Below are 15222 nucleotides of genomic sequence, written 5' to 3'. Positions count from 1 at the left end.
AATGTAAAACACTGACGCCGTGTGACCACTTTGGAGTACCACAGCTCGTTACCAAGGCAACCCGGACTCGTCAAAAACACACCAGCATGTTTTGAATTTGTCCACCAGGTGGCAGTAAAATACCACCGTTTGCATTCGAGGGGCTCTTTGGCGCCTTTTGTCGTCAGGAATGTTTCAAACACTTTCATCTTTTCATCGTTTTCCGTGGAGAGGAGTGTTATATTTGAGTTTTCAGAACGGATGACGTCATCACATAATGACTCATCAGCATGTGTTTGCTCATGGAGGAGATTTGACCTCTAAATGCTCCATTTTTTTGTGGGCGGGGGGGATCTGTCATAATATTTTGATACAGTATTTCATAAAGCGCTCCTCAGTCCGGTCATTTATATATTGCTTTTTACCTCATCAATCAAATCTTTATTTTACACAGAACTTTTCATCCAACTTTGGCTTTTAAATTTTGATAATGTTTGAAACCTGTACCCTGTTTTGTCATCCGAATTTCAAACCCTAATCCTAGTTTGCGACCGTAACCATTGTTTGGTGGGAATTCAGAATCGAAACCCTGACCCAACTTAATCCGAAACCCGCCTCCCTCTTGTTTGAAGCCCTAATCCAGATTTAAAACCCTAATGTAACCACCGAACCCTGTCTTGAAACCCTAACCTGAACCCTTAACCATTCCTTGGAAACCTCATTTAAAAAACTAACACTAGCCCAGCGTTTAAATCCTGCATTTAAAATTTTGAGACCGTTAAATCCTCTCTCATTTAATAGTGTTTTGAGAAGATCTTCGTCGACAATTACGAATATTCAGGGGTGCTGCCATTTTTGCAAGTCACATGACCCACGTGGGCGGATGTGACGTGTTACGTGCCGTTCCAAAGGCTCGATTACATGGGACACCATTTATGCCCATCGCTGATTGCTCGGATTTATCCTCATCTGATGAAGAAATAGCAGCATCGGTCGATCGGGAAGACGGAGGAATACTTCCATGCAGATTTGAACCTGTGGCTGTCATGAAAGTTGAATATTCGGATGGTTCTTCGGGCGGAATGGCGCCGAGTCTGACTGCTCGGAGGCCTACGTGCGACATAAGTGCGTAAACAAAGGCCCCCGGAGCTCCGGGCCAGCAGCCGCGGATGGTTTTTTGGGACGGGAATGACGTGGAGTCTGACGAGCGAGCTCCGGCGGCGGGGCTTTGGCGGAGCTTCGGTGGCGGCGGAGGCCTTTAGCCTAGCTTCGGCGTCCGGGGCTAACCCTACATTTAAAATTTTAAGACTCCAAACATCGTTTCAAACCCTAATCTGGTTTTGAAAGCCTCATTTTCAATGTTAATCCAGGTTTGAAACAGCAACTCGAAATTTTTATCTTAATTTGCCAGCAAAACACGGGACTGAAGGTCGTACCTCACGACGTGCACACTGAAGTTGTATAAATGTGTGACCGCTTTATAAATATGTACTATGTTATCATCTGAAATCAAAACAACTCTTGCCAATGTTTACCCGGCTTTTGTTTGAAGTGTACTTTGGCTCCGCGGTTAAGAGGTCCCATTCCTTCATTGGTGGATTGATTAACAGGTGGGCGTGTCCTGAGTCACGCCCATTTGTCACAAACGATGAAAAATGCTCTTTTTTTGCCTTGCAAGTGTGTCCCAAGATGCAACGTGTGTGTGCGTGTGTTGGGTTGCTAATAAAAGCTGCGATAGGTTAATGATTTTTGAAGTGATGAGTCAGTCTATTGCACAAAACCCGAACAGTTCTTATAAAACAAAACCCGTGCGTTTGGGTCCCACTTCAACGTCTGTTGACGATAATCGTAAAAATTGTTGACAGTCGGCACGGGTCGTACGCTGCGCACATTTAACGACGGCCTGTTGATTGTTTTTTTTTACCATCTGGTTGGTTTCCCTTCAAGTTCCAAGTCCTGCATGGAGTCCATTAAATCACAAACACGGCCCTGACAGCCCCCCCGAGTGCCGCAATTAGGTTCAGGCCACCGTGTTGTCCACAAACAGTCTTGTGTCGGATCAAAACTATGCAGCGTCCTGGAGTAACCCCTTACTTCTCACGAGATTACACAATTGAATTACAAAATGTATGGATTTGTAATCCAAAACATTACTGACATAAAATGTAGAAACGGTAATTAAATTACAGTAGCTTGTGATTGCAATTTCATTACATTGGGAAAGAGTCGTAAAAGGCCCAAGATTTCACTTCTTGTTTTGAAAGTCGACGCTTTATGATTGTCTGCTCAAGTTACCGTAGTTTCCGGCCTATAAGCCGCGACTTTTTTCACACGCTTTCAACCCTGACGTTTATGCAGTGATGCGGCTAGTTTGTGCATTTTTTTTCTAATGGCCGCAAGGAAAAACTAAGAGTGAGATCGGTGGAATATATGTGCAGAGGAAGTGACTTTTACCGGCCCTGTTAGCGCTGCGCTAGCGTGTTACCGCCATGTCTCAGTGATTTTTACCAGTATGACAATGTGAGCGCTCCCCCATGCTGAAAGGTCTCCTTGTGATTAATGCGTATGCATTACTAATATAGTAGGGGAACTCTGGGTACGTAGCAGATGCTTACTGGGAAATCCCCCGGTCTCATAGTTCCCCTTTTTCTACATAGAGGTAGCTAACATATGATTATATCCTAACACTAACCTAATCTTAAAACTAAATTGATAAAAAGATATTCACATACATATACGTAGGTTCGCTGTGTTTGTCTTTCTGAGACGTCCATAGCGAACACGAACGCTCGGCGACAAGTTGTCGAATGGCACATGTTGAAGCATGGGTGGGAACGTTTCAGACAGGCTGGAAATTTAAAAAAATATATGCGCATGCGCGTTAATCACAAGGGGACATTTCAGCACCGAGAGCGCTCAGCCCATCACACTGGCTCTGTTAGTGCGGCGCTAGCGCTTGCGTTAGCGTGGCGACGCTAGCGTTAGCGTGGCGACACTACCGTTAGCGTGGCGGTGCTAGTGTTAATTTCTGTGTACCATCTTTTTTTGTTAATATCTCGTGTTTCAATGTGGGCACTTGCGGCTTTTACACAGCTGCGGTGTATGTATGTACCAAATGGTATTTCCTTTCCAAATGTACTGGGCGAGGCTTATAAGCAGGAAGGCTCTGTAGGCCGGGAATTACGGTATATTTATTCCCAAATATAACGTCGAAGCGCTGCTTTGTGATGCAACCTAAAATGTTTGTCTGAGATTTTGGAAAGGTTAGACTCACAGTTAAACTTTATACTTTTTTTCCAACACATAAAAGATAATTGAGTTTTGAATCGTTGCATATTGATCAATTTCTGACTTTTTATGGAACATTCACTTTTTTTATGTATTTACATCTCACCATGTTTTGTTTTCATCTTATTTGCAGAAAAAAACAATTGTGTGGTTAATTCAAAAATAATGCTCTATACTTTTAATCGACGATTTGACTGAAAATCAGGAGAAGTCCTCCAAATGTAATCGAATGTAACTAGTTACACTAGGGAAAATAATTGAAACATTTTCATTTTTAGCAAGGTAACTTGCAACAGATTTTATTTCCCAAGTCAAATTCCCAGCACTGACAGTTTATGGGGTATTCCACAGTGCGGTTAGAAAGTTCTCGTGGCGTTAGCATGCCGTAACCTGCCGGTGATGTTTTACTGGAGTACGCTTCAAAGAGGACGTTCCCAAAACAAACAAAACACATTTTTAAAAAACGTCATTTAGGGAAACAACGATGCCGTAACTTTGGCGGCGAGGACGCTTTGTTCCTGTCACACTTTGTCCCGCTTGCTTAACGCCGTTGTTATACGCGTGCCTGGAGCCAGGATTAAAAAAACAAACAAAATGGAAAAAAAACGGATCCTAATTTGAGTCCCTAGTGTAGATGTGAAACCATAATTTCAAAACCCAACACTTGAAAAATTGTAACTGCTAGAATGGTAAGAGAGCATTTTATTCAAATATTGTACACAATAAGACATGGAAAATATGTAGCAAATAGTTTCTATGGCAACAGCAGCAGCGGCACGTACAAAAATACAATTTGATTTGATCGTAAAGCAAATATTACACTTATCTTTCACATATATATTTTTCTGTATCATAAATACGAACAACTTTACAATGTGTGGGGGGGGGGGTGAAACAATTTGTACAAGATGATAGGATGGAAAATTTCCCCAGGAAGTGTTATTTGAATGCCCAAATTAGGAAATAGAAAACACAAATTCAGAAGCATGGGCATTAATTAATACACATAAATACCTGCCACTCTGATTTCATCATAAAAAAGTAACTCAATATTCATGTGCTGAAAAGATGACTTTTTCATTCTGGAGCACATTTTGGGAACTGCATGGTAGTTTAATCCCCAAAACCTTTTGAGTTTTAGGTTTTGTTTTGTTTTTTTTTTGGTCACTTTTAAATGAAATCAACTCATTTTATCCAGCGTGTTTCATGCTCTTAATTTGCTGGGTTATGAACGCAAATACACCGAGGACGTTTGTTTTTGCACATTCCATATGCTCTTATTTTGGGAGAATGAGAATGGGACCCGGCAAACCATTAGTTAACTAGTCGATTATTTGGGGCATTTATTGATGAACGGGTTTTATTAAAAAAAAAATTCATAAACAGGACATTCTTTCAATTTGACAGTCCAGAAAAAGCCCAAACACAAATCGATTGTTGATGTTTTGGTCCGTAACATCCGCCCCCAAAATTGTACCCGATCATTGTTTTTCAAATTAAAATCAGATAAGTTTCAAAATGTCTTATTTTGATTAAAAACAAAACATAATCTGTTTGCTTTCGCGTCGGACTACAAAAATCAGAGAATATTTACGAAAAGGCTGAAATTCCGAGCATGTGGACAAGGTTCCTAAAACAAGTTCTCTGAGTGATTATTATTCCACTCTTATTTTGACAGGATGTTCTTGCTCTTATTTGTAGTGGATCAACAAATGGAGGAATCCATAATGTTTCCCCTGTCATGCTCTTAGTTTGGCGGAATGTGAATGCTCCTATTTTGGCGCCCAGGAAGTGAATATGTATGTCAGCTCACAAGTATGGTGCCTCTTTTTGTCACTTTTGTGTGAATTCTCTCTCTCTCTCTCTCTTTTTTTTTTTTTTTTAAATATTTTTCTTGATAGAAAAAAAGTGAAGGTCGCCTCTGTGATGCTCTTAATTTGGCAGGATGTGACTTCAAATTCTCTTATTGTGGCAGAACATAGACCGCACTAGGAAGTGCATCAATCCCAGCTTCCTTCTCCATACGGTGCCTTTTTTTTTCCACATCCGAGTGACTTCTGTTTGTTTCAGCGGAACCAAAACGACCTCTTATTGTGGCGGTACGCAGGAAGTGGTACCTTTTTAAAAATACGAGAAGTCTCCCACCCTGGTACCGTAAACACACCGCGTAGACAAAAGTGAGTAATGCAAAAAAAAAAATAAAAAAAGCGAGTAAAAAGTGCGTATGTACAAAGTTGACGGTTACACGTACGACTCTTCGGCGAAGAAGAGCTGGTCGAAATCGTCCAATCGCGGCTCACTGCACTGCCGACTGTGCCACTCCCTCTTGGCCTGCGCGATGGCCAGCGCCACCTCCTGGGTGCGCCGCACGCAGCCCGCCGCGTCTCCGGTGGTGGAAAAGTACTCCCGCACGGTGCGGTCGGCAGAGGGCGACAGGGACTCGCCGTCCGACACCCTCGGGGAGGCCCGGGGTCTGTCCGCGGTGGCCGTTTTGGAGGGGCGGCAGACGGGTTCGGAGCGGCGGCGGGGGAGCGTCCGGCTCTGGACGGGCGGCGTCAGGGAGTGGGCCTTGTGGCGTTTAAGTACGAGAGTGGTGGCACCTTGTCCATAGAAGACGCCCGTCGGGGGCTGGACAGTGTCAGTTCCGGCGGGAGGTGCGTCGTGGAGGAGCCTGAGCTCTCGCACCGTCAGGGGTTTGTCGGCCCCCTTGTAGAAGGGGGGGGTGCGTTGTAATTGCAGCAGCGCCTGCTGGTAGGACGGAGGACTGCTGGAACGCCGGTCGGGCGTCCCGTTTTGGGTCCCGGTGGACGGCGGCGAGTGCTCGGTTGCATGTTGTCCGTTAAGCGGCTGCTTCAGGGACAGGCGCTGCTCCTTCTTGATCCACGTGTTGGGGTGGGCGCCGGGGCGGGGGTCCTTCTGCGGCGGCGAGCACCGCGGGGAGCGGAGTGGGGCGTCCCCTCCTGGCGGGATGGCGCCGTAATCAGTGGAGTACTGCGAGAAAGCCGAATCTAAGGAGCTGAGCGAAGAGCAGGTGGGGGAGGTGGCCGGGGAGGAGAGGCTGGAGCAACTGGCATCCAGGCGCAGCGGGGGCGGGGGGGCTTGCTTGCTCTTCCGCCGACCGCTGTTCTGGTCCTGCTCCGAATTCAAGTGGAGCCCGTTTAGCTCCTTCTCCAGGAACTCCTCCTCTTCTTCCTCCTCGCCCTCCATGGCGGCATCGTAGCTGGCCTTGCGTAGCGGGAGGCGCCCCCCCGCCGGGGCAGCCAAGGCGGGCTCCGAGCTCCGCCTCAACCTCCACGCGGCGCCCTGCGAGGACACCCCGTTGGCGTGGCGGACGCGGGGCTGGCGGGCGGCCGGGCTGAAGCGGCGCGGACGGGCCAGCGGCGGCAGCTGCAGCAGGAGGTCGTCGACGCGGCTCTCGGCGTCGGGCTCGCAGTCGCTGAGCGTGAGGACCGAGTCGCGGCTGCGGCTGTCGGGCTTGTCGCGCAGGGGCAGCTGGTCCCGGCACGGAGACTCGGGCTCATCGTTCAGCTCGTTCTCCAAGCTGTCGTACGACGAGTCGTTCATTTGGAACGACGACGTGTCTGCAAGGGAGCGAGCACAAATGTTTGGTCGGCACATCCAACGCTGCTGCCTGGTCTTTCTGCCTTTGTTGCTTCACTGTACAAACACTTTTTTTTGGAAAACCATGGATCTATTTTGGGAAATTTGCAAATTGCATTCCACATTTGTGTCGTACTGCGACGTGACGTTATCGACGGGTCTCTCACCGGAGCTGTGCTCGCTGCCGCCACCCTTCGGGCTGAAATTGGAAAACAGCGAGGTGACGTCGTCGCCCAGCACGGCGGCGCAGTTCTCGATGAGAAAGCGCACCAGCTCGCACACCTGAAAGGCGGGAAAAGCACCGTCAAGCTTAACCAACGTAACAATTACTATGAAGAAAATGGGAAATTGTCGTCACACATGGGACAAAGAATATCCTGCCTGTGCTGGTTTCTGTGTGAAACAGGCTAAAACACTCTTTCCTGGATGAAGAGTAAATGACAGTTACGTCAGTTTCAGTTTCACGCAGGATGCTGTGTTGCAGTATCAAAGTTGCCACAATACCCTGCCTTTGCTGGGTTCTGTGTGAAAGTCATCTGCAATAAAAATTCTGGAGCTTCCGTTATGCACAATGTTTGTAGGATCTCTGCATGAAAGAGACTGCAGTTGTGCGAAAGTATCCCGCCTTTGCTGGTTTTTGTATGAAAGTCACATGCTGATATCCAGCCATCCATTTTCTTTTGCCGCTTCTCCTCACAAGGGTCACGGGGGTGCTGGAGTCTATCCCAGCTGTCAACAGGCATGAGGCGGAGTACACCCTGAACCGGTTGCCAGCCAATCGCAGGGCACATGGAGACAAACAGCTGCACTCACAATCACACCTATGGGCAATTTAGAGTGTCCGATGAACCCATTCGTGGGCAGCGTCCCATTTTTGGGACATCATGATTTTCACTCATTATATCCTTCAGTATATCAAAGTATTTAAGTGTTTTAATCTGATTCTGATTCTGGTTTTCAGTCTGGTTCTTGGTCTAAACTTCATGCCAACACCCTGTCTGTCCCCCCAGGTATTTGAATGCATTACACCAATGCTTCTCAAATGCAACCCCCTTTTTGGAGGGGGGGGGGGGCATAGGATCCTCTGAAGAACATGATTTGTCATGTTGCATCCACTGATTCCTGGGGGTGTCCTCATGTCTTCTTTTTATCTACTATTATTTATCTTTTCATTTTGTTTTTTTTCCCCCATCACTCCCTTTTAAAACTTTGTTGCTCAACTGAAATTTTTAATAGAATTCGATCAGAATACAAGGAATCACACGGATCCCTCCCCCACCCCCGCTTTCTGTTTGACCTTACAGCTTCAACTGGACAGAAAAATGAAAAAAAAGATAAGTTGGGCAATATCCTGCCATCGCAGGCCACATCTGGATTTCACGGTATCTCTTGCCTTCAATTCTCTCTGTCATTTTTCTGACAAGTTTGCTGCGTGAAACCTTTTTGAAAGAGGCCAAAGCAATGCTGAAAGTCGTGGCTGTTCCACGGCAATTTCTGAGTACGACTGCGTGACCGTGTTTTCTTCCTCTACACACTCGTGGTAGTCATCAGACAACACTAGCGGACTGAGTGTTTGCTCACATGAGGCGTATTTATTGGAGGAATTCCTGACCTAAATAACACCCCCCCCCCGCCACCCCCCTTCATATTGGCACAGCTGTCCAAATGTTTCCTCACATATTTTTATTCTGAGAATATCCACCTTTTCCAACACCCACATGCACATTCCGAGCAGAATACGTAAACAAGAACCCCCCGCCCCCTTGCACCCCACCATTTCAACAGAAAATCTGGGCCGAAATCACAATCTTTCCTCACATTGACTGGTTTCGTGTGCATTTATTTTCACCACATCCTGTCTTGACAAAAATTGGACAATAGTTGTAGACAATAATTAGCACATCCGGAAAGTATACAGAGCGCTTCACTTTTTCCACAGTTTGTTGTTACGGCCTTGTTCCAAACGAAATTCCACCACGGGTGGACATCAATTAAGCTGTTGAAACATCTCAAGGATGATCCCTGGAAACTCAAGTTTCAGCATCCTGGCAAAGGATGGGAATAATTTCATCCAACCATCCATCCATCCATCCATTTTCTGACGCCACTTATCCTCACAAGGGTCGCAGGAGTACTGGAGGCAGGGTACATCCTGAACTGCTTGCCAGCTAATCGCAGGGCACATAGAGACAGACAGCAGTCGCACTCACAATCACACCTTGGGGCTATTTAGAGATTTTTTTGGGAATGTGGGAGGAAAACCCACGCAGACGCGGGGAGAACATGGAAACTTGAACCCGGGTCTTCAGAACTGTGAGGCCAATGCTGTACAGCTGCTCCAATGTGCCGCACACGCACACTATTGAGGCTGCTCACAGGTTCAACTACATGTCATTTACACATTACTCATTCTAGGGCTGCAAATAAACATTCTTCCCAAGTACATAAAAATTAACTACAACTGTGAAGAAAGTCCGCCATTAAAATTCCACCTCCACTCCATGTGTTATTGTGAATCAGATGCACCTGTGTGAGGTCGTGAGCTGCCTAAAGACACCTGTCCACCCCATACAATCAGTAAGACTCAAACTTGTAACACGGCCAAGGCCAAAGAGCTGTCCAAAGACACCAGAGACAAAATTGTACAACTCCACACGGCTGGAAAGGGCTACGGAGAAATTGCCAAGCAGCTTGGTGAAAAAAGGTCCACTGGTGGAGCAATCAATAGGAAATGGAAGAAGCTAAACATGACGGTCAATCTCAATCGGAGTGGAGCCCCATGCATGATATCACCTCGTGGGGTCTCAATGATCCTTAGAAAGGTGAGGAATCAGTCCAGGACTACACGACAGGACTTGGTCAATGACCTGAAAAGAGCTGGGACCACCGTGTCCAAGGTGACTGTTGGTAATGCACTAAGACGTCATGGTTTCAAATCATGCATGGCACGCGGAAGGTTCCCATGCTTACCCCAGCACATGTCAAGGCCCGTCTTAAATTTGCCAATGACCATTTGGATGATACAAAGGACTCACGGGAGAAAGTTTTGTGGTCAGGTGAGACCGAAATGGAACTTTATGGTCATAATTCCACGAACTGTGTTTGAGGAAGACGAATGATGAGTTCCATCCCGACTGTGAAGGATGGGGTTGGTAGCATCATGCTCTGGGGGTGTTTTTCTGCACATGGGACAGGATGACTGCACTGGCACGGCCATGTATTCGAGATTTTGAGGAACAACCACTTTCCTCAGTCAGAGCATTGAAGACGGGTCCCGGCTAAGTCTTTCAACATGACAATGACGCGAAGCTCACAGCCAGGAAAACCAAGGAGTGGCTCCGTAAGAAGCATATCAAGTTTCTGGCATGGCCTAGCCAGTCTCCAGACCTAAACCTAACGGAAAATCTTTGGCGGGAGCTGAAACTCCGTGTTTTTTAGCGACAGCTCAGGTTACAACTTTGAGTCTTACTGAGTGTATGTCGTGGACAGGTGTCTTTATGCAGCTAATGACCTCACACAGGTGCATCTGATTCAGGATCATACATGGAGTGGAGGTGGACTTTTAAAGGCGGGGTCAGAATTCTAGCTGATAGACAGCTGTTCAAATACTTATTTACAGCTGTATCGTACAAATAAATCATTAAAAAAAATCATACATTATGATTTCTGGATTTTTCTTTTTAGATTGTCTCTCTCACAGCGGACATGCACTGATGACGAAAATTTCAGACCCCTCCATGATTTGTAAGTGAGAGGAGTTTCAATATAGCAGGGTGTTTAAATGCTTAGTTTCTTCACTGTATGTGTTGCAAAGTGTTAAATGAATTTCCTCCCGAGGGACGATAACGACCAGTAAATAGCGCCGTAAAGGGAACGGATAGCTACAATATGAAAATGATTTGAAGTATTTAAACGAGCCCTGCGTGTGTTTACACAAGCAAGTCAGCCTCTCTGACGCCATGGAAATGCAAGGCACTTTTTTGTTTGTTTGGCTCCAGATGTTGCGGCTTAGTGCGTCTGGATGCTGTTTGCCTCTGCGTAAACAGCCGGGCTGTCCTCTGATGTCACTTTTTTGTCCGTTTTTTTTTTTTTTTTTTTACAAAGAGAAAACAAAACAAAAGACGGCCACCTGGTGTGGGGTTAGGAGGGGAACGATCCAGGAATCCACATTCTCAACTGTGGTTTTGGATGACATCCACTGTGTTCTTTGCAAATGTGGCTCCAATTTGCTGGCAGCGTGCAGCTCAGAGTGTATATTATAGCCGCGATATCCTCCTAATCCTCCTCTTTTCTTCTCCTTAGCCTTAGTGTAACAAAGGTGAAGCCAAAACTTCCTCAAACGTGATCACAACAAATCATTTTAGTCCTTTGAAACTGCTAGGAAACTCAACATTTGCGCCAATTTCCAGGCAAATAGATTGCTTGAAGGAGAACTCGTACTCAAGAATAATACTGTAAAAATAATATCGAGTGGTGCCTTTTGATAAAAGTGATCCCAGTTACTAGCTTTTTGAGATGTGAGCTGTTGTTGGGTTGAGTTTTTGCTTTTACCTGTAAGTACTTGGAAGCAAAAAAACAACTTGAGGTGCTGTATAAATAAAATTAGTGGAAAATTGTAAAAATTCTTCGACCTGTTTAGTGTCACCTCCACCAGATGTTTGCTGTCAAACTACACATCAAACAAAATTAACTACATATGCATTTAAAACGACCACGTACTCTCTGCAAGTTCAATGTTAACACAATGAGAAATGCCATAGACGGCCTAAGCAATAAAATTTATGTTCCAATGTCAGAATTGCAACCTTCACAACATTTTAGGCAACGGATATCTGAACACCAATAGTGAAGCAACACATGTAGACAGATATAATACTCACACATAGAGTGGACCCCCATATTGTCTCAGTTTAACACCTGCCCATTCACCCATTTGTGGTTTTAAAAAAAATTTCAACATAAAATTGTGTGTGAGAGAGGAACCTATTTTTTATGGAAAAAGCTTATTGATGGTAAACACCCGCCTGTGCAAGAATCTTTATTTTAGGGTAAAAAAAAAAAAAAAATCTGAAGAAGGCAAATATTAGTGTCGGTTTCTGAGGAAAGATGAATCTGAAAACTTGCCAACCTGTAGAAATTCACTTCCTGATCAACTTGTCCAAAATTTGTCTGAAATTACAATTTTCACCCTTCAGATTAATTCGGGGGTCTCAAACTCATTTTTGTCTCGGGCCACATTGTAGTTACGATTTCCCTCAGAGGGCCGTGATGGTGAAACCATCAAAATCTCGCCTCATCATATTTACACATGAAATGTATGATCTCGTTTTGGAATCAGAAATCAAGCGTGATGGGTTTTTCAACCATTGTTCATGTTTGGTAACACAAAAATGCTTATAATATTTCAACATTATCATTTATGATATATGACAATTTGAAATGTTGAGACATATTTTCACAAGAATCACGGATTTTGACACCAATGATTATCCTTCGCGGGCCACAAGAAATCATGCGGCGGGGCGGATCTGGCCCCCGGGCCTTGAGTTAGACACCTCTGGATTAATCAGTTCTTAAAACTCAGCAATCTATTTTTCAAACAGTCAAACACCATTGCTGATTGAATTAGTTCATGCATGGACAATAGCTAAGATTTCTATTTTGTGAATGTTCTTGTACAGATGTCTTCACTAGCATCCTATTTCTATTACATATTTATACTTCCAGTATCCACTGTATTAAAAAATATTGATTCATAATAATATATTTTTAACCTGACCCCATTTTGAGATGACATCTCCAGTGACATATTAATTCATTTACGGTTCGGAGAATGCCTTGTGTGGCCATGAATTGAAGCAAAAATCACTCTTTAGATTATATTTAGCTATGCCATTACTGTAAGTTTTGATTAAGTGTTGTTGTTCAACATTAAAACATTAAAACCGCATTACAAAAATTTGGGGTTGTATTCGTTTAGGGGGCTAGAACGAATTAATGGGTTTCCCACTCATTTCAATGGTGAAACATTATTTGAGATAGGGAATGGATTGAACTTGTATCTCGGGGCACCACCGTATAATAGGACACTCAAGAGCATGGTTATGTGACACTAGTCCTGATTGGAGACCAGTCAGGACTCAGCGGGGGTGCAGCACAGTTAAGACTTGGCCACCGACTCAGACCCCGCTGGGGGGAAATGTCGAAAGTAGACTGTTTGCCAAAGAGATATTTGTGGTTGCTGAGGTTATTATTTTGCTGACATGTCACTTTTTTCCCCATCTTAAGATGTGAGTGTACACACGCGTGCATATTTTAGAAAAGCAAACCAATGTAATTCCATGATAATAACATAGCAAGAGACTTGTTGACATTGACTGCTAGTGTTAGTGGTCGGAGTAAGTGTTAGCAATCCAACAGATCTAATATGATAGAACTCCTTTGTTATCTGTCTCGATGGCTAATGTTAGCATGCCAAGGAAGCATTTTTAGGATTCTCAGATAGATTTTAGGAAGGACAAGGTCTGCTGCAACATATCACATTTGTACGAAATAAAAAGAAAGAAGTTTGCTATGGCGAGGTTTAGGGCGAGGTTGGGGTTTAACGTGGTATAAAATAGGTTACGGTTTGGATTAAGGCATCTTTAAACGTGCAGCGACTGCGCTGACATCACTTCGGCTCTCCTTGCTTTAACAAGTGCAACCCACAGGAGCAGTTTTGAAAATCTGCTGCAGTTCAGAAGTGGCGCTATAGCTAGCATTGGCTATAACGACACAGCGTGGGGTTTTTCCAAAACATTTTGGTCATTTCAGGTAGCCATTTTACTTGTCCTTCTGGTAACAATTAGCAAAACAATAACAATGGAAACCATGGGAGAGTGTTTGCTTGAACAAAAGGACCTAAATGACCAAATGATACGTTTAATTATGTTGCAAAATTGATCCGAGATGGCGGCAGCGTATGTGGTAGGATTAGGGTGTGTTCTCCAGGGATAGAGCAGCCAATCATAGCGCAGCGGTGCATGCCCTGGAGCCAGTAATATTGGAGCAGGGCGTGTCCTGCTTGGGAGTCCATCGTTGTTGATGCTGGATGCTAATGTTAGCATATTCAGCGTTGAATGATTTGTGAAATGTTCTCTCAAAGGCTAACAATTTAGCCTTGTGAAAGAACAAAGCTACTGTTCTTGTTAGGCTTGATGTAATTATGTATTACATTATTGTTGTCAAATGTCATGCTCATGTTATCACGTTAGGCTAATTTGGATGAGCTAATGTTAAATGCTAAAGTGCTGGATCTCTGTCTACTGTAGGAAGGAAAATTTATCTCACAGTCATTGTTAGCGTAGCATTTAGCATGCATTCTCTCACCTTCTTGGCACCTTCTCCTTCCATCTCGGGGGTCCCGGGCGTGGGGGCCCAGAGCATGCTGGGAGCAATGCAGACGGACAGGTTGAAGGCGTTCATCTGGTTGTCGTGGGCGTAACCTTGAATGTGGTACAGCACGGCGGCCACGTGGCGCAGGAGCAGAAGATTCTCAGCGGGCAGCAGGCGCAGTAATCTACAAAATGATGGGAAATTATTTCGATTGAGCATGGTTGAGAATTACTTTAGCTCGTTGCTAAAGTCTTAACCTGTGGACTTCGCCGATCACGTCGTCGCTACCCTCACTGTCCATGGCCCCCGTCCACTGGTCGTAAAAGTCCGAGCACAGCAGGCTGCCCGGGATGCTGCGGAGGAAGTCCTGAAATGGTAAAATAAATAAATACATTTAAAAAAAAAAAAAAAAAAATCACATTTCTAGTCATGTACAAGCACGTACTAGTGTTACACATCATCCCTCCAGTAGTACGTGAAAGAATTACTGAATTAAATTTTTCAACTACGCATAATGTTTAAACCGGCTTCAATTATTAAATTAAACATTTATTAAAATATGGTATTTAACTGGTGTGGAATCATTTTAATTCAAACACGATTCAAGTGCAGTTTTTGACAAAGTTACAGTAACTGACAAAAATACTAAATATGCCTAAATTTTCATGTTGTTCATTTTGCTGGTCTTTTAAGAGAATTATTTTTCAAGGTGGTACAGTGATGCCTCGGTTCTCGACCACAATCCGCTTCTGAAAACGTTTCGAGAAGTGTTTTGTTCAAAAACCGAATTGATGTTTCCCATTACAATAAATGGAAAAAGAAATAATGCGTTCCAAGCCTAAAAAATTTGGCTTTTTAAAGCACTTTTTTTTTTACTTTTCCTGATAATAAACTGCATAGTAGAAATGCATGTATAGTTTAAATACTTTATAGAATGAAATAATTGAAGAAACATTTTTTTTTTGCTTAAAATGATGCATT

At 44.2% G+C, this 15222-nt stretch overlaps 1 protein-coding gene across 3 annotated transcripts in view; it reads right to left on the bottom strand.

The window, feature by feature from the left end:
* Positions 1 to 4634: 4634 nt before the first annotated feature.
* The window catches only part of LOC133512333 (rho GTPase-activating protein 20-like), a 32243-nt gene continuing 21655 nt past the window's right edge, over positions 4635 to 15222 (bottom strand). For all 3 annotated transcript variants that reach the window (XM_061841855.1, XM_061841856.1, XM_061841857.1), the window contains 4 exons: positions 14499 to 14608; positions 14236 to 14425; positions 7035 to 7149; positions 4635 to 6848 (listed from right to left, as the gene is read on the bottom strand). In XM_061841855.1, the coding sequence (XP_061697839.1) occupies positions 5509 to 6848; positions 7035 to 7149; positions 14236 to 14425; positions 14499 to 14608 (1755 nt within the window). In that variant the 3' untranslated portion in view covers positions 4635 to 5508. The remainder of the gene's footprint in view (positions 6849 to 7034; positions 7150 to 14235; positions 14426 to 14498; positions 14609 to 15222) is intronic.

Source organism: Syngnathoides biaculeatus, chromosome 14, assembly GCF_019802595.1.
Source record: "Syngnathoides biaculeatus isolate LvHL_M chromosome 14, ASM1980259v1, whole genome shotgun sequence".
Lineage (NCBI taxonomy): Eukaryota > Metazoa > Chordata > Actinopteri > Syngnathiformes > Syngnathidae > Syngnathoides > Syngnathoides biaculeatus.
This window is presented reverse-complemented; position numbering and strand designations above follow the sequence as displayed.